We start from the raw sequence: 25,584 nt of genomic DNA, 5'->3' as shown, positions 1-25,584 counted from the left end.
TAGATATTTACTGAGAGTCAACCTGAAAAGACCAAGACTAATATTTAGGCAAAATGACAGTTTAGGTCTTAATTGTACTTCCAGAGTTCACTCTGGAAATATTGTGTATTCCTTGTATTGGTTAGTTTGGCTGCAGTAGTAATTCCAAAATCTCAGCCTTTAAGAGCAAACATTTATTTTTCTAGTTCATGTCAGCACAGGTGGGTTTGCTGCTGTGCCTGTGCCCAGGTCTCTGAAGGCAAGCTGTTTTCATGGCTTTGAGAAAGGGCAAGAGGCCCTTTCTCTTGCCCTTTCAGTCCCCAGTCTGGAAGAAGCCCCGAGTGGGCAGACTTAGTATAGCAAACCCACGCACACACCAGCCCCTCTTGCATTCATGGCAGACCCCATTAATTGATGCTTTTCCCAGCTGAGTTCCATATTAGCCTTAAAATTGTCAACATACTGCCCTGAATAACCTCCTAATCATACATACAGAAATAGCACCAAAGATTCAGCTTCTCCGCTATCCCTGCACTAGAGCAGGGATGTCAAACCAGGTGATCATCACAATCATTTGGGAAGATTTCTCATGATCATAACTTCTCAGGACCATCCCAGAAAGGACCAGAGAAGACACCTTAAAATCCCATAGATCCCTTAGCACCTAGGCGTCCCTCCTTCATGGGACCCAGATGAAGGAAATAGCACCACACATGTACTTTTCAACAGCTCTAGCACAGGAGCTGCTGACCTTGAGGAAGTAAGGCAATCTCTACTTCTTTACCCATAAAATAATATAGATGTAGTATAGAGGTTAAGAGTAAAGGTTCTGATGTCAGATTGCCTCAGCTTAAATCTTCCCTTCACCCTTTGATAACCACATAAATTTAGACAAATTGCTAAACTGCAATTTTATCATCTGAAAAAAGTACCTACTTTAGAATTGAAATAACATAAATGAGCTAATTCATGTAAGCTGCAGAGAAGAGTGACAAAAGTTCTCTAGAAACAGTCTGCAATTTTATAATTTTTTCTATAATACTTGTCTTTTGCAGTTAAAGAGAATATATGAAAATATATGAGATGTATTTGGCACACAGCAAGTGCTCAGAAAGTGGTAACATTGCTACTATTCAATGTAGTTTACGCAATTTTTTATACAGGAATACACTATTTTTTATCATGGTATAAAATTTAAAGCACAAAATATTCTATTTTTTATGTGTATACCATAATGTAGAACACCCAGTACTAATGCCCACGAGGTGGGGGTGGGCTTGGCCCCTCAATAATTTCCATCACCGCCCTTCAAACAATACCCCTAATAAACATACGCTGAGTAAAAATGGCTTCAAGATACATCCTATGCCAGCGATTTTCAACCTTTTTCATCTGGTGGCGCCCATGAACTATAATAATTACTGAAATTTTCCAGCATAAGAAATGTCTTTCTTGCCAATCTGACCAAAAAATAGGTATAATTTTGATTCATTCACACCGGCTGGCTATTGTGTGGGCTGTTGCCATTTTTCATGTGGCAATCTAAGAGAAAAGAGGTCGGTGCCCCTGTAAATAGTCAGGTATCACATGTTCTAAAAATTCTTACGGCACACCTATTGAAAATCACTGCCTCAAGCCATTCCTAAACCATAGGTCATCCCTCACACCTGCTCAGAACCAGTTGCCACCTCAAAACTCCCGTGCTGAAATTTTGGAATTATCCTTAGGGCAACTGAGTATGAAAAGGGTAACTAAACCAATATATGTGAAGGAAGCAGAAAATAATCACACCTTTTAAGCCTTTCCCCCTCCCACACCCCTCATGCCTTTAACCATCACAACTGTGCTTAGATGTTATTCTTGCAAGTACAGTATCTCTCAGTGATTGGTGTTCCTCTGTGAGGAATGAAATAAAAAGAGACCTGATTCTCCTAAAACATGTAAAGTTCCCAGGCAGGCATTGCATTCCTTTGTCATAACGCGCCCCCCCCCCCCCCAAGATCCTCTCTAAAGGAATTCTGAGCATTACTTTGTAGAACTTTGATTATAGGGTTTGGTCATCAGGCTGCTATAGAAAATGAAATATGTTCCTTTAAGCACCAAGGCCCAAAAACAGCAACAACAAGAAGCTTTCACCAAGTCGTCTACACAATTCCCACCCTGAAAACTCCCTTGATGCCACACTAGAGTAACTGTGCCAGTTTGCCAGGGAGTATCCCAATTTTAGTACTCGAAGCCCCCAGTTCCCAGGCAAAGGTGGACTCTTGGTCACCCTAGCTAATGCCAAGAATGTGAAATAAAAGCCAGCATGCATGTACTGATTCTGAGTTCCTCTCTGATAAGTAGACACAAATATAAACATACGTAGTGATCACTGACTGGCCCCGGTATCTCAGGTGCCTTACAGGGAGCGACTGAAGTACGTTGTAATTAACACAAACCTGAAATTGAGGGGAGCTCACATTTCAACTTTGCACAGAAGAACCAAGCATTTCTTGGAGCCCAGATTTTTATAAGAGAAAAATAAAATTTTAAAATGAGAAATTTCAGAAATTCAAGTCACTGAAGTAAGCTGCCCACCTCTTTCTTCCTGTTTGATCTCTGAAGATTAGCATTCAGTATTTTTCATGACATTTATATTGAGAAAGGAATATCATTATTAAAAGCAGAGAAACTCCGTATGGGTATGTACATCAAAAGGTCTTCAAGACAAAAGAGGGATCATATGATTGGAAACCAGAGTTACTAGAAGCATGTGTGCTGCACTTCATTCTCTAGTTAACAGCGTAACCATACGTCAAAATATGATTTAAAACACATCTCACAGCTGAGCTGACATTTGGCGATCCTCAGCCTTCCTTTGCTCTTGAGGAGGGGGTTCAAATCCAAACGAGGTTAACACTGTGTACTGGTACATATTCCTGGTGGACAAGGAAAACAGTCTTATACTTTAAGTAAAATGAAAACATCTGTTCAAGTCCTGGGAGAAAGAATTGTTTTTTAAAAAGAGGTGGTGGGGGGGGGGTGCTTGATGTCAAAGCTGGAGATGGCCTCAGTAACTTTACCAGTGTTAATTGCACTTTCAGTTACCTTGCTCACTTAGGATGATGAAAATCTGTACATGAGTCTTCATGCACAGTCTTCATTTCAGTCTTCATTTTTCAGGATGCCATACCCGTCTTATCCCCTAACCCCATCTAATGATATATGTTAATGTCTAGTAATTGGCATCAAGTGCTTTTCACACTAAATTTGTGAGTGAGTGTCCTCTTGTCACATACTTTGCTTGGTCAATAGCTGAACACGCTAGGTAAGAAGTTGTATTAGTTAGCTATTGCTGTGTAACAGACTACCACAAACTTACTATCTTAAAACAATATGGGCACAGTGTAGCTGAAATTTCTGCTCAGGGTTTCAGTAGGTGGTGGCTAGGTTGTGTTCTAACCTGGGGTTCAGGTCATGTTCCAAGCTCTTGTGGTTGTGGCAGAATTCAGTCACTTGTTTACAGGGCTGAGGCCCCATTCCCTTGCTGTCAGCCAATAGCCACTCTCACCTCCAAGAAACTGCCCACATCCCTTGTCACATGGCCCCTTTCATTTTCAAAGATAGCAATAGAGAATCTTCCTCACATGGAATCCTTTTCTCACTTTGAATTACTGACTTTAGGAAGAGCCCAGTCTCAATTAAGGCTCACCTGATTAGGTCAGGCTCACCCCCACATTCTGTCTCTTAACGTTAACTGTGCCATATAACTTAACTTAATCAAAGTGAAATCCATTCATATGCAAGTTCCAAAGATAATGCATGGCCTAGAGATCTTCAAGCTCATCTCAGAATTCTGCCTACCATAAAAATACAATGCAACATTTCTCTTTTCAATTCCCTAGGCCTAATTTCAGAGGGAAAGACTGTGAGAAAAAAACCAAAAAGCATATAGTAGGACTTAATTAAATTTACTCTCCATTTGAAGTTACACAAGTACTAAAAGTTCATATAATATATTTAGTAATTGGTATTTTGAGCTACATTCAGAATACTACAAATACATTCATAGGTTACAGGAGTCAGATTTCTTAATAAATTTAAAAGACAAAACAAATATTTACAGATATATATTGGGTCTTTATTATGTGCCAGGCACTATTTTATACAGCAGTGGTCCAGCTTTCTTAGGTTCATATTTTGGTCAACAGGTAGAAATGCAGCCAAAAATAAACACCAAATACAATAAACACAAAAACAACATATGCACGATGAAAGCTATTGAGAATAGCTCTACTTTATTAGAGGGCTAGACAGCTCTCGTGGGACAACAGGAGACCTTTGTGAGGCAGGGTTGCCTGGGGGTTAAAGGCATGGACTCTGGAGCTAGGTATCCTGGAGTCTGCATCCTGGCTGCACTGCGTTCCAGCTGTGTGACCGAAGGCAAAGTACCTGGCATCTGTGTGCCTTGGTTTCCCATACTGTAAAAATTAGAATCATAAGTGCACCTACCTTATAGAGTTGTTTTAGAAGATAAAGTTAATCTCTGCAAAACATTTAAAATAGTGTTCCCAGCACATGGTAAGTGAGGTGTTGACTGTCACTTACTCTAGGCCAGGGGGGTCAAACTCATTTTCACCGGGGGCCACATCAGCCTCGTGGTTGCCTTCAGAGGGCCAAATGTAATTTTAGGACAGTGTAAATGTAACTACCCCTTAACTGGGGGCAAGGAGCCCGGCGCTGCTGACGAGTAGAAAGAAGGTGCTGAGCGGATAAAACAAGGTGGAGGGCCAGATTTGAGCCTCAAGCCTTGTGTTTGCCACCTGTGCTGTAGGCAATGAGTGAGGGCTTGTCAGGCATTTTTAAGAAATCTCATAATAATCCAGTGAGGTAGGTATTATTATTGGCTGCATATTTGAGCCAATACTTGAGAAAATTTAAGCACAGGGAGGCTAAGTAACGTCTTCAAGGCTATGTAGGCTACTAAAATATAGGTCTGCTGGGATACTGTCCAAAAATCCTGCAAGAGATGGGAATCTGAGAAATTATAAATAGATCTCTGTTCCTGGAGAATTCTCTCAGGGTAACTGTAGGATTCCATGACACAATATTATGTCTGAACGTATTTTGAATGGTAGCTTGCCATAAGTTAAGATATTGTTATTAATATGCACATACCTGTACCTACTGGTCACTTTATTACCTGATAATTTCTGATACTCAAAGAAAAAGAAAGGATCATTTTGGAGATGGACTTGAGGGCTTCTGTGACTTACTTGCTGGATCCCGGGACTTCACCCTGTCCTTGTACTCTGGTTAGGTAGAGTCCACCTTGGTGGACTTAGAGGCGAGGACTTGACAACGGATCTCATTGGTCTTTCAAAGTGGAAGAGCATTGAACAATTGGTTGCGGAGCCTTCTAGAGGCCTGCCCCCTGTCGCTGATTGGATAAGAGATTGTCAAACTCCCACAACCATCTCGTTACTTTCTGGGAGGATCCTGTTGCTTGGCAACTGATTTGCATCCTCCAGCTTCAAGGACACCATACACCTGTGAAGAGGAACGAAGCTTGCGGCTATCCATCAGCTTATGACTCTTACGTTCACTTTTTGCACCAACAACTCGGGGTTGTCTCAGGTGCTGGTCCCAGTTTGCCTTGAGACTGGGCTGTGGGGTGACACGCCACAGTCAAGAACGTGCCCAACTTTTCCCTCTGGAACACTTAGTTTGGAGGAGTCAGAGGAGAAAAGAACGTCCCTGTTATATACCCAACTTAAAACCCATTTATCTTGGGAGCACACAGCATTCTGCGATGCTAGAAAGCAAGGAACTTAGTTAACCAGGTGTGGAGGGTGACTGGTAACCTAACACATCTGCCTCAGAGTAAACCCTAGGAGGGTAAACACAAATGCTAGACCCTTTGCTGCCTTATCATGTCCTGCAGAGCTTACTTCCTGCTGCAAAGAGACTTCCAAGAGTTGAAAGAGAACAACTATGAGGTGAGGATGAGGAACTCAGTGATGGGTTTCACTGGGACAAAACCTTTAAAAAGCAGTTTGATCTGTGTTTATGCTATAAGGCATAATTTAGGTAAACCTAATTTACCACTACAGTATTGTTGTTTAACAAATCTACTTTATTGTAACAACCCATTCATAATAATAATTAATTCATAATAATAATAGTTAACAACATTGAGCACACTGTGCTGAGTAATTTATATGGATTTCAGCCCTAAATATCAGGGTCAATCAGATAGTAGGTGACTATAGGTGCAAGGCTGCTCTCATTAATTGCAATACTATAAGTAGTCTTTTGTTTTACCTACCAGAATCTTAAGCCTCAGAAAGGCCCAGTAAATATTTGGCCTCAGGATTCTATCATTGAGTGTTCTAACTCCCAAACCCTTTGCTCCTAAGTCTTCTTTTCTACTACTACTACTGCACTACTTACTGTAGAGTGCACTTTTTGCCAGTGGCTATTGAAATGGGAAAAGCCGGTGTCCATCCAGACCGTCACCTACCAGACCCAATAAACAGAGACAGGGATTGAACCTTTATGGGTGCTTTATTCTGATGGCTGGTGATCTGGTAAGACAGGGAGTTTGTACCCTAACAGACCATCGTACATTGTGTTTTCAACTGACCCTTTCTATACGGAGAAGAAAAGTGTGGGTAAGAGGTTTAGAATTCAGGGGGGAAATTAATCAGATAAAAGCTGCAGCATTCTTTCATCTGTGTCCTGGGCAGTGGGCATCTCACCCTGGAGCACAAGGGCTCAGATACCATCTTGATTGCTTGCAGTCCTCCTGACACACAAAGATAGAACTGCTTGTGGTCTCCTGGAGTCAGGGTGGGTCGCACCTTCAGTTCCTGGAACAATAGCGTTTACATGCATTGATTACTAAGCATATTAGCTACTACCTAAAATTTTCCAACAGTTGAGTCCCCCATCACTATCACAATACATAGGTGCCTTCCCCTTATAATTTTAACACAGAGGAAGGCTTTACTTCAAGTGCCACCAATAAAGTTCTCCATGTTAAATGCAATTTAACTCCAAGGTAAAAATGCAATTGAAATGCAAAAAAGATTTGTTGCTGTGTATGGCGAAGGTGCTGTGACTAATCAGATGTGTCCAAAGTGGTTGGTGAAGTATCTTGATACTACTCACATTTTGGCAAAAAAAAAATTATTTACTGTATGCTGTCTTATGCATTAGAAGATGTTTTTAGCATCACCCCTGGCCTCTACCCACTAGAAACAAATAGCAGGAGATAGCCAACATACTCAAACTATCCCAATCATCAAGTTACTGGTGAAAATGAAAAATGTCTCTTATTTTCTGGAAAAAACATAACAGACTTTTTGGCCAAACCAATAGTTTTAAAAAGCTCTGAAGAAACTCATGCTTTTCAATTATTTCCTTCTCTTCTAATTTGAATCTTAGATTGGCTATTGACTTAAATAAGCCACACATCACAGTCTTGATCTTCTACTCCCACTTGGGATTTCCACACTTATGCTTTATTTTTAATTTACTGTTGTGTGTGCTTCCTGGAATCTACCTTAACAGCTGTGTAATAACACACAATACAATACTTCCCCAAATCAGCAAATGAATAAATTCATCAGGAAAAGAAAATGTAGCATTGTTGGAGTTCCTTGTAACCTGGTATCTAATTTTCAAAGCTGCAGTAAATATTTAATCTTTTTACTGGTTTGAATTGTTTTCTTAATTAAAGGGTATCACTGCCTTTCCTGTAAGTGAAGATATGATGGAATGGGAAGCTTATGTTGAAGGTCTACAGAACACAATTTGGCAGGGTATGTATGTTCAAAATCAATCTACTTTTTAAAAAGCCTTTATGCCATTTTAGCCCATCTTCTTTATGTGCAAAATAAGGTTGCATTATATAAATATTCTAGAATTCCAAAAGTATTTACATGTGATTTTTTCATTAAAAGGCTTAATTTTGCCATTGGCCAACACAAATCGAAATTTTAGGTTTGAGTTTTTCTTTATGCCAAATCTTAATGTTATTACATTAAGTAACAGGCACAATAAAGCATAATGGTTGAGAGTATCTCCTTACACTCTTCCATGAAATCAGAGAATAGCTATCAAAATTATTTTTGACATCAAAATTTCACAATTAGGGAGTTCTGGCCTAGATAAAGGAGTAGGTAGAAAAGTTTCACTTCCTCGCACAACCAAAAGAAAGATAACAACCAATTTAAAAACAATAAGCAACCAAAAGTGCCAGAAAATCAAACTGCATGGAACTCTGACAATGAAGGAGTTAAAGAAACATTCACCCAGGCCAGTAGGAGGGTCAGAGACGGGAGATTGGCAGCCGAAGGGAGAGCACGAGCAGCAAAGCTGCAGACCACACAGGCAAGGCAGGGCTGGCTGAATGGGGAACTAAGACTCAAAGACAGCTGCAAAATACTGAGGGGGTTGCCATAGTGGGAGAAACTCCCAGTCTCACAAGAGAGGTTGTTGGAAAGTAGGGCTAGAGCAGAGCAATTTAGCAGCATTGTGCCCTTTCTGACCCCTCCTCCGCAGAGAGCACCACAACACAGCAAAGAGGGTTGCCCTGCCCTGGTGAATACCTAAGGCCATGCTCCCTTACAATATAACAGGTTCTCTGAGACAAAGAAATACGGCCCAAATGAAAGATCAGATCAAAACTCCAGAGAAAGAACTAAGCAACAAGGAGACAGACAACCTATCTGATGCATGGTTCAAAACACTGGTAATCAGGATGCTCACAGAACTGATTGAGCTTGGTCACAAAATGAAGGAAGAACTGAAGGCTACTCAAGGTGAGATAAAGCAAAATATACAGGGAACCAACAGTGAAGGGAAGGCAACCAGGACTCAAGTCAACAATTTGGAACAAAAGGAAGAAATAAACATCCAACCAGAACAGAACAGAGAAACAAGAATTCCAAAAAAGTGAGGAGTGGCTTAGGAACCTCAGGGACAACTTTAAACACTCTAACACCCAAATCATAGGGCTGCCAAAAGGAGAAGAACAAAAGCAAGAAATTGAAAACTTATTTGAACAAATAATGAAGGAAAACGTCCCCAATTTGGTAAAAGAAATAGACTTCCAGGAAGTCCAGGAACCCAGAGAGTCCCAAAGAAATTGGACCCAAGGAAGCACACACCAAGGCACATCATCATTAAGTTACCCAAGATTAAACATAAAGAGAGAATCTTAAAAGCAGCAAGAGGAGAGGAGACAGTTACCTACAAAGGAGTTCCCATAAGGCTATCAGCTGATTTCTCCAAAGAAACCTTACTGGCAAGAACAGGCTGGAAAGAAGTATTTGAAGTCATGAAAGGCAGGGATCTACATCCAAGATGACTCTATCCACCAAAGCTATCATTTGGAATGGAAGGGCAGATATAGTGCTTCCCGGATAAGGTCAAGATAAAGGAGTTCATCATCACCACACCCTTATAAAATGAAATGTTAAAGGGACTTATCTAAGAAATAGAAGATCAAAAATATGAATAGTAAAACGACAACAAACTCACAACTATCAACAACCAAATCTAAAAAAAAAACAAAACTAAGCAGGAACTGTTCCTGTTCTAAACCAGGGAAATGGAGATCACATGGAGGGTTATCAGCGAGGAGGGAGAAGGGAAGAATGTGGGGGAAAGGTACAGGGAATAAGAAGAAGAATTTGTAGACATAAAATAGACAGGGAGAAGTTAAGAATGGTATAGGAAACAGAGAAGCCAAAGAACTTATATGTACAACCCATGGGCATGAACTAAGGTGAGGAGGTGGATGCTGGAGGGTGGGAGGGTATAGCATGGATGGGTGATAAAGGGGAAAAAAAAATTGGGACAATTGTAATAGCATAATCAATAAAATATACTTAAAAGTAAAAAATAAAAACATTTTTCACAATTATCTCTCATTTGTATTCTCCATGATTTTCCCAAAATTGCCATAAATCAAATTTACAAGAAGACTGGACCAATATAAAACTTAGTAATCATGAGCCCTGGCTGGCATAGCTCAGTGGATTGAGCTCAGACTGCGAACCAAACCATCGCAGGTTTGATTCCCAGTCAGGGCACATGCCTGGGTTGCAGGCCATGGCCCCCAGCAATGGCACATTGATCTTTCTCTCTCTCTCTCTTTCTCCCTCCCTTCCCTCTCTAAAAATAAAATAAATAAATAAAAATAAAAACTTAGTAATCACACATTCTTTTCAGTAGTGAATTAATAAGCTAGATATGTTGAGTGAAGTAGGGGAGAACATGTAAAGTGGATAATTACAATAAAATATGTTATATGCTATTAAGATTATGAACAGAATGCCAAGGAGGAAGTGATTAGTTAATTTTGCCTTGAAGAGTCAAGAATAGCTCTGTAAGGAAGTGACATTTGAATTGAGTCCTAAAGAATGCATTAGCATTTGCCAGGTTTGGAAGGAATGGAAGGAAATTCAGGCAGAATAAACAGCATGGCACAGAGAGGATGCACCAAGTTCTGGAACGGTGAGTTCAGTCAATACGAGACACACAATGAATGGGGAAGGTGTGAGGGAACAGTTAGTGGACAAGAAACAGGCTGATAAAATAGTAGGATTAGATTTTGAGGAGTGTATTATACTAGCAAGAGGGGTCTGTGCACCCTATGATGAATTTACTTAAGAATAAAACTCTAGGGCCCTTGAGAGGCTAAACTGTGGGAAGAAACCTTAGTGTTAATCAGGTTACAGTTAACCAGTACAATGTGACACTTTAGTAAAAATGTTTATTCTTATTTCATAGGACTATTCTTCCAACCGATGATAAATTTTACATCAGAATATAATTTTGTCCCTCCAGTTGTGACATTTAGAACCATACCTTTTCATCCAAATGGTAAGGACCAGATGAGACTTTTATCATTAGGAGCCCTATTATCCTTGTTCTGTATCAGTGTTTAATGATGTTTCTTCTTAACAACTTTGTTATGATTATAAAAGTAAGCATGCTTATTGGAGAAAATAAAAAGAAGTGTCATTTGAACACTAATTCAAGGAGACACTACTCTCAACATTTAACTAAATTTATTTCCTTTTTTCTATGTATTTTTCCTACATAGTTGGAGTATTAGATATAAAGTTTTACTTAGTATTACATAAGCTTATCACTGCATTATTAAACATTCTTTAAAAGATCATTTTTAATTACTGAATGATAAACTTAACCATTCCTGTATTGTTCAGTATTTTAGTTGGACTAATTTCTAATGTTATAAAATATGATATACTGACAAATTAACATTTTAGATAAAAATATGTTAGATTGCTACTTTAAGTTATACACAGAATGTATTTTTGATAGATAAAAAAAATAAAAATTTTAAATGCTAAAAAGAAGAAAATTTAATGGAACTTTTTATGGGCTTGGTAAAGAAGGCCTTTCTAACCATGATAAAATCTAAAAAACATGGAAAAAGCATAGCACATTAAAATACATAAACTTTTCAAAACTTCTCTACAATCAATGATATAAACAGAGGCAAAATATGTTAATTTGCAAACTGAGAGAAAATATCTGCAACACATAAAACAATATCTGTGACATATAAAGAGTATTTGTGAATCATCAAGAAAAATAACATAAAGCAATAAAAAATAGACAGACTATAAACAAACATTGATAAAAGAAACATAATAAAAATAAATATAAAAATATGTTCAGTCTCATTAGCAAGAAGATAATGCATATTAAAACTGCATATAAAATGCATAAAAATTGTGATTCATCATTTATGTTTATAGAATATTGAAATAACATTTTTATTAGAAATGTGGGTACTCTAGCATGATGTCCTTAGTGTGAAGGACCTTTTAGGGAAGCAATCTGACAGTTTCTAATCAGATATAAAATGCAAATAATCCTAAATCCCTGTAATACCATGTTTATAAATTACTCATAAGAGTATATTTTAAAAAGTATTTGATCCCAATAACAACAGATAAAAGGAAATAATTCCAATATCCATTAATATAGAAAATTTTAAGTGAAATATCCTATAGCTTTACATATATTGCTCTTAAACAGAACAAGAAAGATCTACTCTCTGGAAATGCAAGGAGTGAAGAAGGACAGGGGATAAGCAAACCTTTCCCTATTTTTTAATTACTGTATTTAATCCAGTAATCCCCTGTATTAAAGTGTTTATTTTAAGCAAATAATGACAAATATGTACAACTAATTTTGTATCATAAATTTTACTTTATTCTTTAAGGTCTTAATTACATCCATAATAAGGTACTTGAGTAAAACTACATAAAAGTGTGTAAAGTAAAATCAGGAACAATACAAGGATGCCCACTCTCAGCACTTTTATTCAACATAGTATTGAAAGTTCTATCCAAAGCAATTAGGTAAGAAAAAGAAATAAAAGACATCCAAATTGGGAAGGAAGAAGTAAAACTGTCATTTACAGATGAAATAATATTGTTTATAGAAAATATTAGTAAAGGCTCCCCTCAAAAACTGTTGGAATAAAAAAGTTTGGTAAAGTTGCAGAATACAAAATCAATACACAAAAATCTGTTGGATTTTTATGCATTAATAAAGAGGAGGAAGATATATGGGAAAACTTGTGATTGCTCTTTTTTCTCTCCTTTATCTAACTGTGGGGATATGAGAAAGAATTGAGCACATGTGGCTCAGCACTTTCTCAAAAATTTTTTCCCAATAAGCCTGCCCTTAGAATGGGTGCAGTCTCTGTTTCATCAGACAGGAAACCAAGGCCGTCCTCCAGTGGAGGGAGTAAGTTCAAATCAGGAGGGCTTTTGTAGAGCTTGATTAAAGCATTGATCAGCATTCTTTATTTCAGTCTTTCATAAAGTCAATATTTTTTACTTGCATCTTTTGATACTCTGGTCTGTTTTATTATATACAAACCTTGGAGAGAGGGGTGTTATTTATTAGACACCACAAACCAAAAACTGGCTCTGTTTAGTTCTAAGTCTTTATTTTAGATGCATAAAACCTAATTGCCTTTCAGTGATGGTATTTGCAATCCCACCAGGAAGTGTACATAAAGTTCTCATTTATTGCTCTCTAATTCTGGGATTAAAACTTTGGAGAAATCATTTTTGCCAATTTACTAAGAATCTTTCTGTTATTTTAAATTTTTTAAAGATTTTATTTATTTATATTTTAGAGAGGGGAAGGTGATGTGTGGGTCCCCGGCCAGCAGTGACCACGGAACGCTGCGGATGGCTCAACGATAAACACGCGAGAAAAAACGACATGCACAGAGACAGACTAGTTTCTGTGGAGAAGTAGGGACGAAATGGCCACCCCCCCTAGTGGGGAGCGTGCTGATTTACAGTCCATACCTGCTTTTATTGGGCTCATTCTGCATAATAATTCAGGTAAAGTACAGTACTCATTAGGGGGAAGTAAGGAAACATAGAAAACAAAGAACTCTGCCGGTCTATTGAGTTGGGGGTCAAAGAGCTGTAAGACTGAGGAACTTCCTCCTAAGAATAACTTCCTCCTAAGACCCCTCTCATTCAACTGAGAGCATTCTAAACAAAGAAGGTTTCACAGTAATTTACATGTTCTTTCTTAGGCCTGATCACCCCGGGGAATCCGCACTTCTCAGTACAGAGCTGCACCACCCTGTCATTGTTTCAGGCTTAGGTGGAGCAAGGGAATTAAGGCAACTGGGAGACAAGGAGGTTTTTTCCCAGACGCTGAGAACTCAGGCTATGTCAAAGCCGAGGAACGAGGGTCCATCACCCCCTTTTGCTGCAGCCCCCCAAGTCCTTCTTTTGGGGGGCCTCCCAAAGTGATTGTGCCTGTCTTAGGTCGTTCCCCCCGTGGGGAATCTTACCCGTCTTTGGCTAACCGACCAAGCTTTTTGGGGTTCAGTTATGAATAAAGCAGCAGAAGCAGCATTCCTGCCATGGAGATAAGCTTTTGTCTCTTTGCTGGCTTACGGTTCTAAGGGCGTTCCCTTAGCCTTAGCCTAGGCGGGGGTTTCAGCTTCTAATACCAGTCAGGGCGGTTCCCAACAGGAAGGGAGGGAGAAAGAGAGGGAGAGAAACATTAATGTGTGGTTGCCTCTCGCACGGCTCCCACCCCAGGGGACCTGGCCGCTAACCCAGGCACGTGCCCTAGACTGAGAATTGAACCAGTGACCCTTTGATTTGCAGGCTGGCACCCATCCACTGAGCCACACCAGCCAGGGCAGAATCTTTCTGTTATTTTAATATGTACTTTTTTTTTTTAAAGATTTTATTTATTTTATTTTCAGAGAGGGAAGGGAGGGAGAGAGAGAGAGAGAGAGAGAGAAACATCAATGTGCGGTTGCTGGGGGTTATGGCCTGCAACCCAGGCATGTACCCTGGCTGGGAATCGAACCTGGGACACTTTGGTTCCCAGCCCGCGCTCCATCCACTGAGCTACGCCAGCCAGGGCTAATATGTACTTTTTTGAATACTTGTGAGTCTAACATCATTTTTCATGTCTCTTGATTGTGCTTTTTTGGGAACTGTAGAGTTATTTAATAATGTTATCACATTGTTCTATATGTTGCAAATATTTTTTCATTTGTCATTAATTTTTAAGTTTTGTTGATATTTTTACATCTGGAATTTAAAAATTTTTATATAGTCATATTTATTAGTCTGGTCCTTTGAGATTTTTATAGTTATCTTTAAGTTTAGATGGTCTTTCCTCAAAACACAATGAAATTATTTTAACTTTCTTCTATTCTATTTTTTATTTTTTCATATTTAACTCTGTTCATTTTTTTAAAAATACAGCCAAGCTTCTCTGTATCTTTCCAATCTATATGCAATAGAACAAAATTTGCGGGGCGGGGGGGGGGGGTTGCCATTCTCAACATACGGCTTCTATGTCTGGATCTGAGGCATTTACTGTTTGTCATCATTTTCAGGCAGTGAAAAGGGGGAAAGAAAAAGAGGGCAAAAAAATTTCCTTAAGAAAATATCCAGAAGTTGTATGCTTTACTTGTGCTGATATCCCATAGTTAAAACTTAGTCACATGGCTTCTTGCTAGAGAAGCTTGGGAAAGTAGTCTGAGCAACCCTGTATTCATCTAAACAGCATAGGGTGGTGGGAGTTGGGGACAGGTATATTCTCATTACAGAGAGAAGAAATGGGAAAAAGGAAGAGCAGACATTGAAGGACAAGGAATGTTTTGCAGCAACAAATTTTTACCATTTTTGATCATCTTTTCTTTCACTACTGAATCATAATTTCACTTTTAACATAAAACAGTTTTACTATATGCTAGAATTTGTTTCTAAACTCTCTTATTACATTGTTCTATCTAATCTCATGCCCCACTGCACTGTTATAATTATTGTGGTTTTACAAAGCAATGTAATATATTAAATCAAAGTTCCCTCTTTTACCTTTTCAAAATTTTCTTCTCTGTTCTTATAATAAGATTTTTCTATTGGAGTATACATTTTTATCTTGTTCATTTATCAAAATTATTTACACATTAATAAAGTAAAAGTATCATTAATAATGGTAGCTATTATTTTTTGAGAACTCACTCTATACCAAGCACTCTACTGAGTACGTTATTTCATTTATTCTTTACAATGAGAGGGCACTTTAGTCTCAACCATATTTTACATATTGGGAAAGTGGGATTAGCAAGGTGAACTGCTCAACACCACATACAGTCTGTGTCCAAATCTGCGTGTCTGACATGAAAGTGCCTGCTCTTAACAACTGCACTGTATTAACTGTCCTATTCTTTGCACATGATTTTTCTGCTTTGCCATTTGCTTTCTAATTTCACCTATCATATTTGATGTTCATAAGCTCTAAATGATCATTTTATTACATATATCACTATTAGTATATTATTTTGATACAGTAGACCAGCATACTGATCAACCCTTATAGATTTTTTGGACAGTCCTCATAAGTGGAACACAGGCTATACATTGAGCAGCATCTTACTTACCCTCCAGGTAAGAAGAGATGAATATAAATGCCCTCTTTAATACTTTTAATTTCTCAGTTATTCAAAATATTAAAAATAAAATATATAATATATATTTAAATTTTGAAAGACTGATATAAGCTCCTTTAAATCAATAACATTTCTATATCAAGACTATTAAAAATGGAACCTGAATTATAAAGACTATTATTCTAAAGTAAAATTGTTCATTAAGGCCCTTCACCACCAAAGAATACATATTTTATGAAAGAAGAAAAGAACTGCTTGGATGGTTTTAATTTTAGAAATAGAATCTTAACTTTTCTTTTTGTTCCCAACTTCATTTCATATCATTGAAGAGGCCTTTTAGAGTGTTCTTCATTCATGAACTTTTCCTTCACAGAAATAAGTCAAGCGACTACCACTTACAAGTGGTAGTTCAGCTTTATCGTTTGTTTCTGACTGTGTTAGCTACTTGCTCTTTCACACACTTTCAGATCAAATTCAGTGAACAATTAAATCAGAAATTGTCTTCTCCCTTAGGATAGATGCCTGTTTCTGGAATGCACCCTTTACTTCCTGGACCCATGGACTTCAGAAACAGGCCTCAGTGTTGTTATTCTTGACCCTCAGGCTCCCTTTCTCATCCATGCCAAGTAGTGAGTTCAGTTTCTTTTGCTTTGACCACTTACATCCAACTCAGTGGTGTTCTGCATGGACTTATTCATTATTAACATCCAGAGGTAAGCTATTACATTTTGATTACCTGGAATACTTAGAGAATAAAGTATTATGGCTTAATTGACTTCTTCTGTAGCAGAACTATAATATAAATTTCATTTCTCCCATTTCTTATTTTTAAATAAAATAATAGTTTTCTGTCTATAGTCATCTCAGCACACTGAGTAAAGTTTAATCTTTTTAAAGATTCAATTATTCATTCATTCATTCCACAAATATGTTTTGAGCATCTACCTGTGCCAGGCCATATTCTGGGAGTGACATTTGAGTAAAAACTTAAGGAAGTAAGTAGAGCATGATATGCACATAACTAGGGTTGATGTTTTTGGATTTCTTCAAAGTGAATTGTTCCTACCTAACTTTTTCACCTAAATGAGGATCTGTCTTAAGAAAAGAAAGTTAATAACAAGGGTGGGAGGGTGTTGGAAACAGGGGAAGGAGGTGAGGAGGAGTGGGGGGAAAAGGCAGAAAACTGTACTTGAACAACAACAAAAACATGCTAAAAAAATAAAAAAGAGAAGACAAGAAAGTTGAATGGTCCCAAAATGTAATGAGCGAGGACAAACCAGAATGAAATGGTGAAATTTTTGACTTGCAGAGTAACTTAATAAAAGGTGAATTTGAGGCTTGAGATTAGATTGCTTGGTTGCACATTCTGGTTGTACCACTTCACACCTTTATACCATTGGTGAAGTTTCTTCACCTCTGAATACCTCTATTTCTTCATCAGTAAAATGGATCTTTAGTAGCTACCTCATAGATTTGTAAGGATTATATGAATTAATACATGTAAAATACTTGGCAAATATGTGGTCTAAGAAAATAACTCAGTAAAAGCTACTTAATATTATGATTGTTCTTACTTTTAGGCAGTAATGCAAAATGACAACAAAGCATTGTCATGGAAACACATCATGGGAAGCCAGTAGATGACAAAATCATTTGTCTTTTTATTTTTCAAACAGATTTTTAAATCAAATATGCTCATATTACAGGATAGTAGAAAAGAAAATCACTTATAAGTATAAAGGAAAACCCTAATCCTACTGTTATTAGCCCTTCCTTCTGATCTTTTTGCCTATTTTCTGTTTAAAATCTTGCAGTTTCAGTCACTACAGGGTTAAGCCCATTTCTGTTGCCTGACAAATGATTTACTTCTCCTCACACCTGGGCTTTAACATACCATGCAGTCCCGCTCCTATTATATCTTCATGCTTTCCTTCACTCACAGTCCTTGGTTCAGTTCAGATTTAAAAGCATTTGTGGAGTTCTAACCTCTAAAGTTACAAACCCAAGCAAGTCTTGGCCCTTAAAAAGTGCTGAAGGCCCGTTTTCTCACTGGCAACCCATTTTTTCCTCTCCTCTTCCTCAGCCAGTCTGGCAAGCAATGCTCACATTATAAAGTGCTCAAATCAGGTCAGATCAAATAAGATCAGTCAGATCAAATAAGTGCTCTTCTGGAATCCCTTTCTCGATTTCCTCTCCTAGGTGAAACTGGTGGCTTTGTTTTTTGAGGGGCTTCCTTTGCTCCTCATTGAGCAGCACTCTAAGCAAATTCCTATCAGAGCTCTGTGGTACTCTTTCCTTGTTCAGGCCCCTCAAGGTCAGAGAGCAGGTCTGATTCACCTTTGAACCCCTCCCCACCCCCGACAGTGTTGACATTTAGTCAGTACTAAGTAGTATGAATGACAAAATTAACCCCGAATTTTTATGTTGGTGCAATTATGGCATATATGTATAAATTATAAAGCCTGTTTCTTTTCACTTAACATTTTATCTCAAGTAATTTATATATTGCTACAGTTAATATTGTAGTGGCTATTTAATAGTTTTTAGCAAGGTCAGTGCGGCCCAATAGAACTTCCTGCACTGACGGAAATGTCCATTGTCAGTGCTGCCTAGTATAGTCACCACTAGTCACATGCATCTACCGAGCACTTGAAATGTGGCTGGTATAACTAAACTCTTCATTTTACTTTAAGTCATTTAAATTTAAATCATCACATATGGCTAGAAACTACTGTAAAGGACAGTACAAGTATAGGTCATAATTTCTCATCACTTTGAATAACAGATGAGACATTTGTAATTATCACATTGTTATTCAAGGGAATGACATTTGAAATAGTGTTTAAAATATTTTAATATCCAAAGAGAGTGACCATTTAAATTTCTGTAATCTTAATAATCTTAATTCTTGAATGCTTCTTTATACAGTGTGAAGGTAAATATCAACACCCACCCACAGAATTAATTTCTGCGTTTTAATTAATTGGATATTATAAAGTATATGTACTGGCGCAGTTGTTTTGTGATGCTTCAAATTTTTGTGCATGTCCTCTGCAGAGTTCCCTGTGTTATTTTATACTATCAGACGGCTAATTTAAAAGTTGACCTTTTATTTTTTTACTAGTTTAGCAGGGCTTCTGATTTATACATTTTAATATATTCCTTATATCCCAGTTCTTAAAAATCATTAAATAGACTTAGTAGCATGTGTACATATTATACAAAAAGGTCTTAGGCACAATGTCAATGTGAGGACTATTGAATAAACTTTACCAGATGTTCCTCTCTGAGTAAGATTATCTTTCCAGCCAAAGACTAAAAGCTTGCTCTAGAAGATAAGTTTCATCTGCTTCCCACCCACTTTGAAAGGTATAGTGCAATCCACATTGAATCCTTATTTAACCAATTATAATATTCTTGGAAATGTAGCTCAAATGTGTTTTACAAATAGGAAAACTCAAATATCAATAGCAAAAAATTCTTGTTGCCTTTGAAATATCAGACATCAGGTTATTGCTTTCATTAATGAAAGATTGCCATCGTCTCCATGACTGTTAAATGCAACAATCCACTTTGACCTGCATCTACACTTAGTACTCCATTATTATTGTGGCTATATTTTACTACATAGTCTCCATGTTATAGTATAATATTCAAAATACTGAACTCTCAAATAAACATTTGCAATTTGGGCTAATGTCAATTTTGAGGTATCAGATAAACAAGATCATGGTCTAGAAGAACTGTTAAGTTTTGGTTACTTTTGGTCCCCTATTTTGTCCAGATGCGCATACGTCATGGTAGGCAGAATTTTAGAGATGTCACCTTAGTCTCCTATCCTCTGATAATGCAATCAAATACTAATCCAGGTAGTCCTGTGAAAGGACTTTGCAGATGGGTTTTAGGTTACTAATCAACTGACCTTAACATTGGAAGGTTATCCTGAATTATGCAGAGGGGCCCAAAGTAATCACGTGAACCCTTAGCAATAGAAGAGGAAAGCAGAAGAGTCACTCAGAGAAATACAGTGGAAGAAGGAGAAGGGATGTGGCAAGAGGGGACATCATAGAGATTCCAAGCATTAGAAGGATTTTTCACACTTTTACTATCTCTGAGATATAAGGGTCCAAGGAAGGATGTGCATGAGACCTCTTGGAGCTAAGGGTGACCCCCCACTAACAGCCAGCAAAGAAACAGGGACCTCAGTCCTACAAATGCAAGAAACTAAATTCAGCTAACAAACAACCTGGGTGAACATGCAAGCAGAGTCTTCCAGACCTCTGGTAAGAGCTCAGTCAGCCATCACCTTGATTTCAGTCTTACCATGTCTGCAAAAGGGAAACCAGCCCCATCCTCTCAGATTTTCCACCTGAAAACATGTAAGATAATAAATTTGTGTTGTTTTAAGCTACTACCTTTTATGCTAATTTGTTACAGCAGCATCTATAATATTCTTGGAAATGTAGCTCAAACTACTACAGGTCCCAAATTAATCATTTGATGATCTAGAGGGATAGTGAAGTATATATAAGCCTTAATACAGGAGCGTGTTTTATCTGTGATCTAAATATAATCTCATGTTTAAATCTAAGGTTTTATTTTTTAATGAAAATATTTCAATGTTTCCTAATGTTTAGTTCCCTTTACATATAAATTTAATTTAAATTTATGTGATAGAAAAAAGTTATAGAAAGGAACTTATAACTTGCTTTGATCCTACTGTTTGGCTCATGAATGTACAGTATAAAACCAAGATCAAATTCAATAAAAGGTACTCAGAAAATTGGAAAAATGTATGTAAAAAAAATGAAAACTTTTATACCATATACAAAAATAAACTCAAATGGATTAAAGACTAAAATGTAAAACTCAAAACCATAAAACCCCTAGAAGGAAACATAGGCAGTAAACTCTGACATTTCTCTTAGCAATATTTTTTTTGGCTGTATGTCCTCAGGCAAGGGAAACAAAATAAAATAAAGTAATGGGACTACATCAAACTAAAAAGTTTTGCCAAGGAAATCATCAACAAATGAAAAGACGACCCACAGAGTGGGAGAACATATTTGACAATGATACATCTGATAAGTAAGGGGTTGATATCCCAACTTTATAAAGAACTTATAAAACTCAACACCAAAAAACCCCCAATCTATTTAAAAAGTAGGTAGAGGATCTGAATAGACACTTTTTTAAAAAGGACATACAGATGTCCAATAGACATGAAAAGATACTCAGTGTTACTAATCATCAGAGAAATGCAAATTAAAAACCACAATGAGCTCTCACCTCACACCTGTCAAGAATGGCCATCATCAATAAATCCACAAACTAAAAGTGTTGGCCAGGTTGTGGAGAAAAAGGAGCCCTCATGCACTGTTGGTAGGATTGCAGATTGGTGCAGCTGCAGTGGAAAGCAGTATGGAGTTTCCTCAAAAACTTAAAAATGGAACTCCCTTATGACCCAGAGATTTCACTTCTGAGTATATGTTTGAAGAAACCCAAACACTAATTTGAAAAAATATATGCACCCCTATTTTCATGGCAGCATTATTTACAATAGCCAAGATATGGAAGCGACCCAAGCATTCATCAATTGACAATTGGGTAAAGAAGAGGTGGTACAACAGAATATTTCCCAGCCATAGAAAAGAATGAAATCTTACTATTTGCAACAGCATTTATGGGCTAGAGGGTATTATGCTAAGTAAAATCAGCCAGAGAAAGACAAATACCATATGCTGAATGTAAAAAACAAAATAAATGAACAAACAAAACAAACAATCTCATAGGTATAGAGAACAAACTGATGGTAGCCAGAGGGGAGGAGGGTTGGAGGACTGGGTAAAAAGGTGAAGGGATTAAAAGTACAAGTTGGTAGTTACAGAGTAGTTGGAGGAATGTAAGGTAAAGCATAAAAAATATGGTAAAAAATATTGTAATAACTATGTATGGTGCCTTGAAATATGAGGAGATCAATTTATAAATTACATTATTGACCACTGTGCTATATATGTGAAACTAATATAAAATGTAGAATGTCAACTACAGTTTAAAAATAAAATTAATCAAAAACCAAGATCAAGAGTTTCTTAAAGTAGGGACTCTGTCTCATTTGTGTTTGTATCTATTTCCAGGTAGATATGTCATAGGCATTTAATAAATGCATTTTGGATGTTGTATTGGTTTATCTTTTTGTTTTAAGAAAAAAGTTTACTTTAGAAAAACTAGGTTCTGTATTTCTTCTTAAAGGTTATGCTTTCTAATCCAGTGCTAGAAATCCAGTGAATTTGGAAGCAGCCCAAACACTGACTAATCTGTTTACAGAGTAATAGTTCAAAGACTGTTCCATAAACCATTACAATGTAAGAAATACCTACTTATTGTTATTTGCCAGTTATTAATGATATATTTATAGCAAATAAGTGATCTAGCAAATAACTATATATAAGGGAATGTTTTCTGAACCCTTTCTCAGTAAAGAAGTTGTACTAAGATCTCTCCTACTATATCTTTTTCAAGACAATTAGTGTGATCTTCTTTAAAGATTATTAAAGATCATTAAGCTTAATATCTTTTTTTAAGATTTTATTTATTTACTTTTAGAGAGGGAAGGGGGGGAGATAGATAGATAGAGAGAGAGAGAGAGAGAAACATCAATGTGTGGTTGCTAGGGGTCATGTCCTGCAACCCAGGCATGTACCCTACTGGGGATCGAACCTGCAACACTTTGGTTCGAAGCCCGTGCTCAATCCACTGAGCTATGCCAGCCAGGGCTAAGCTTAATATCTTTAAATATTAGGGCCCTACAGATGGATGGTGCAATTGAAACTATTCTATTCATTATAAAGATATGACATCTAATTTTAATTCTTTCATCTATAATGGATATTTCCCAGATTCACCTGCCATACCCCAGATCTTAGTGATCTGGGGCTGCTTTCCTCCTGATTAGCAAAATGATCAGCATTTTTTTTTCTGTAGGGCCCCCCTCCTCCCCCAGGTATTCCTTCTAAGTGTCCAAGTGGAAATGGCATCTGAGGCTCTTTAGGCTTTCTCTCTGTTGGCAGGTGTGTTTCTGGTACCTTGGTTTGCTCACGCTCATGCTGCCAGGGACCTCTACATGACTCTTAATTCCATCACTTTCTTTGTTCTGGTCTCTCTCTGCAGTGAGTGGAACAATGTTGTTGGCTCCTTATGCCAGAAGGGGGTGTCACAAGTGAGGGTGGAGCACCTAACGATCTAGTCATTTCCCTTCTATCCTGCCTCCCCTCTTGCCACAGTGCACAGAAGCCTGCACAGTAGCTGGTATTATGATTACCTCTTTAGTCAGCAGGCCTTGCTGTTCAAATTCACTTTGCTGTTCAAACTGATCTCTCATGTGCTTTCTCTCTCAGATGTTCATCTCTTTTTTTTTCCATTCCCCTTCTAGAACCAACTAGTCCATTAGTTAGAGCTTTACAATGAGAACAAAGTTCAAGTGCTTCTCCAGATGGCTTCCGGGTGTGATGCAAATCAAGCAGTATTGATCAGGCATCTTTTTCAGTATCTTCAAACATGTCATGATTGCCGTGAGGTTCCTCAACCATCCCCCGACAGTTTTAAACACAGAGGAGTCATATTGCTTCATTCTGACCCCATTTGTAACCTACAGGAATTCTGTAGCATCCCCTGCTTGTATCCTCCGCACTCAGTAGTTATTTGTGGAATGAATGAATGAATGGATGAATGATAATCACTTAACCTTTCACTGAGCCCTACAGGACTATCATTATAAAGAAAGATTCTATAACAAAGCTATGCCCACATTCTGATAAATGGACATTTAAAAGCTGGTTTTAAAGAATTTTCTACAGCAGATGATTCTGTGCAATAGATTTTATGTTTTCCCTGCAGAGAGAAAGAATGAGAAGAAAACTGAAGAAAAATTGGCCCTCCCTTTTCTCCTGTTCAGTAGATGTCAGCCTTCACTCCTTTCACTTCTGCAACTTTGCCATCAAACCACGCAGAAAAGCTAACCAAATAGTGAAATCACCCAGCAGATGAGCAACAAAACAGACACTACTTTGGCAGAGTTTTGCTACATTCTTTAGTTACATTGGTGAAACATGTGGAAATCCAAGACAGTATATAGTTATCAGCTCACTTGCCATCTCAGGTAGACTAGGTGTGCTAGCCGAGGGCATCACAAAGAGGACTTTCTGCAGCTTCATAGGGAGAGAGTGCTGTGGTACAGCAGAGACAGCTGCTATGGGTGGGAAATGAATACATGCAGAAAACACATTTACTCTAGATTAGATGGTAGTAGTGCACTGTGTGGATTTCTGTGAAAGACTGCATCCAGTGAGAATTAATTACCTGTAACAACTTAAAAAAAGGTCTCTACTAAAGTGCTGCAAGAATCATCTCTCATACATTATATATTAATAAATAGATCTGAAAATGCATAGAAATAATTATATTTTAGACACTCAAAACTGAAACTGATAGTTAATTGTATAAATAAGAAACTTAAGAGGCAGCTTACTGTATCATCTCTGTAGGCATCAATTGTAGTCTAGAAGTACATCCTTAGTACCCAATGCAGTGTGTGGTTGTAGGTATTAAATAACAATTTGTAGAATGAGAAAATGAAAAAATGTACATAAACTTAGATCCTGGTTTTATTTTATAGTTGTAAAATGCTTTCATACACGTTCACTGATCTGACCTTCAACCTCTCCCTCAGGGAGGAAGCCGAGGATCAACGATGGAGCCCAAGGCCACAGCTCCGAGCTGGACCTGCCCATGTCCCCTGCACCTCCAAGTTTAATGGGATGAGCATAAAGTCATTCATTTAGGATCAAAGAATTAAAATTTCTGAGTACAGAATGGAAGAGAACTGACTTGATAGCAGAACTCTCTTCCATGAAAAAATTATTGGGCAGCTTTTTAAGCACAAGCTTAATATGAACCAATAGGAAGTGCCCTTCCACTAAGCACTTTTTCAGGGATCGTTTTGCCCCTCTCCGGTCTGGTGGGCCCTCATCTGCAATTCCATCATCTCCGTTTGGAGCATCACATTTTCCATGACCAAGGAAACTGTGTTTAGCTAATAGAAAAACAGATAAAGGCATTACAAAAGCTGTTTTCAAATATTTGAAGGGATCTCTTATAGAAAAGGAAATCTCTTCTCTGATGTTCCAGAAAACTAAAGACTAATAATGTCAAAGCCATGAATCAGTCATACCTTCCCGAGACCTTCTGGAGTGTAGCCACTGAGGACTGGAATACGCAGTTGGGCCTGCCCGGTCCCAGAGCACCTTGACTGTGCTGAGGACTCCTTCCTAATAATCAGTGGTGTAAAATTAATTTCCAAGCCTAAGCCAGATGTGCAAATGACGCTTATCCCCCTAACTTTCACTAACATGTCTGCCTCGCCTGAACAGCTAGTTCTTTGCCTCGGTATATTGACAAGAACACACCAAGGCCTGAGCTCAAACCCAATTAATTGGTGGAGGTCCTGATGACCTTCCAGTATCCTGACAGCCTCTTCCGGGGCCAAACTGCCTGGGGCAGTTCTGGTATAATTATTTCTAGAATCTCCTTTCATTCTGTGTTCCAGTTTGGACAATAAATTATAT

At 37.8% G+C, this 25,584-nt stretch overlaps 1 protein-coding gene across 1 annotated transcript in view; it reads left to right on the top strand.

The window, feature by feature from the left end:
- The first annotated feature begins 5,894 nt into the window (after positions 1-5,894).
- The window catches only part of UBE2U (ubiquitin conjugating enzyme E2 U), a 61,921-nt gene continuing 42,231 nt past the window's right edge, over positions 5,895-25,584 (top strand). Inside the window, 8 exon segments of the mRNA XM_045835575.1 lie at positions 5,895-5,960; positions 7,706-7,787; positions 10,765-10,857; positions 15,863-15,883; positions 15,886-15,959; positions 22,214-22,235; positions 22,238-22,273; positions 22,276-22,326. Of these exon segments, the coding sequence (XP_045691531.1) occupies positions 5,895-5,960; positions 7,706-7,787; positions 10,765-10,857; positions 15,863-15,883; positions 15,886-15,959; positions 22,214-22,235; positions 22,238-22,273; positions 22,276-22,326 (445 nt within the window).

The sequence above is a fragment of the Phyllostomus hastatus genome, unplaced genomic scaffold (genome assembly GCF_019186645.2).
Source record: "Phyllostomus hastatus isolate PE091 unplaced genomic scaffold, TTU_PhHast_1.1 phas_contig_209, whole genome shotgun sequence".
Taxonomy (NCBI): Eukaryota; Metazoa; Chordata; class Mammalia; order Chiroptera; family Phyllostomidae; genus Phyllostomus; species Phyllostomus hastatus.
This window is presented reverse-complemented; position numbering and strand designations above follow the sequence as displayed.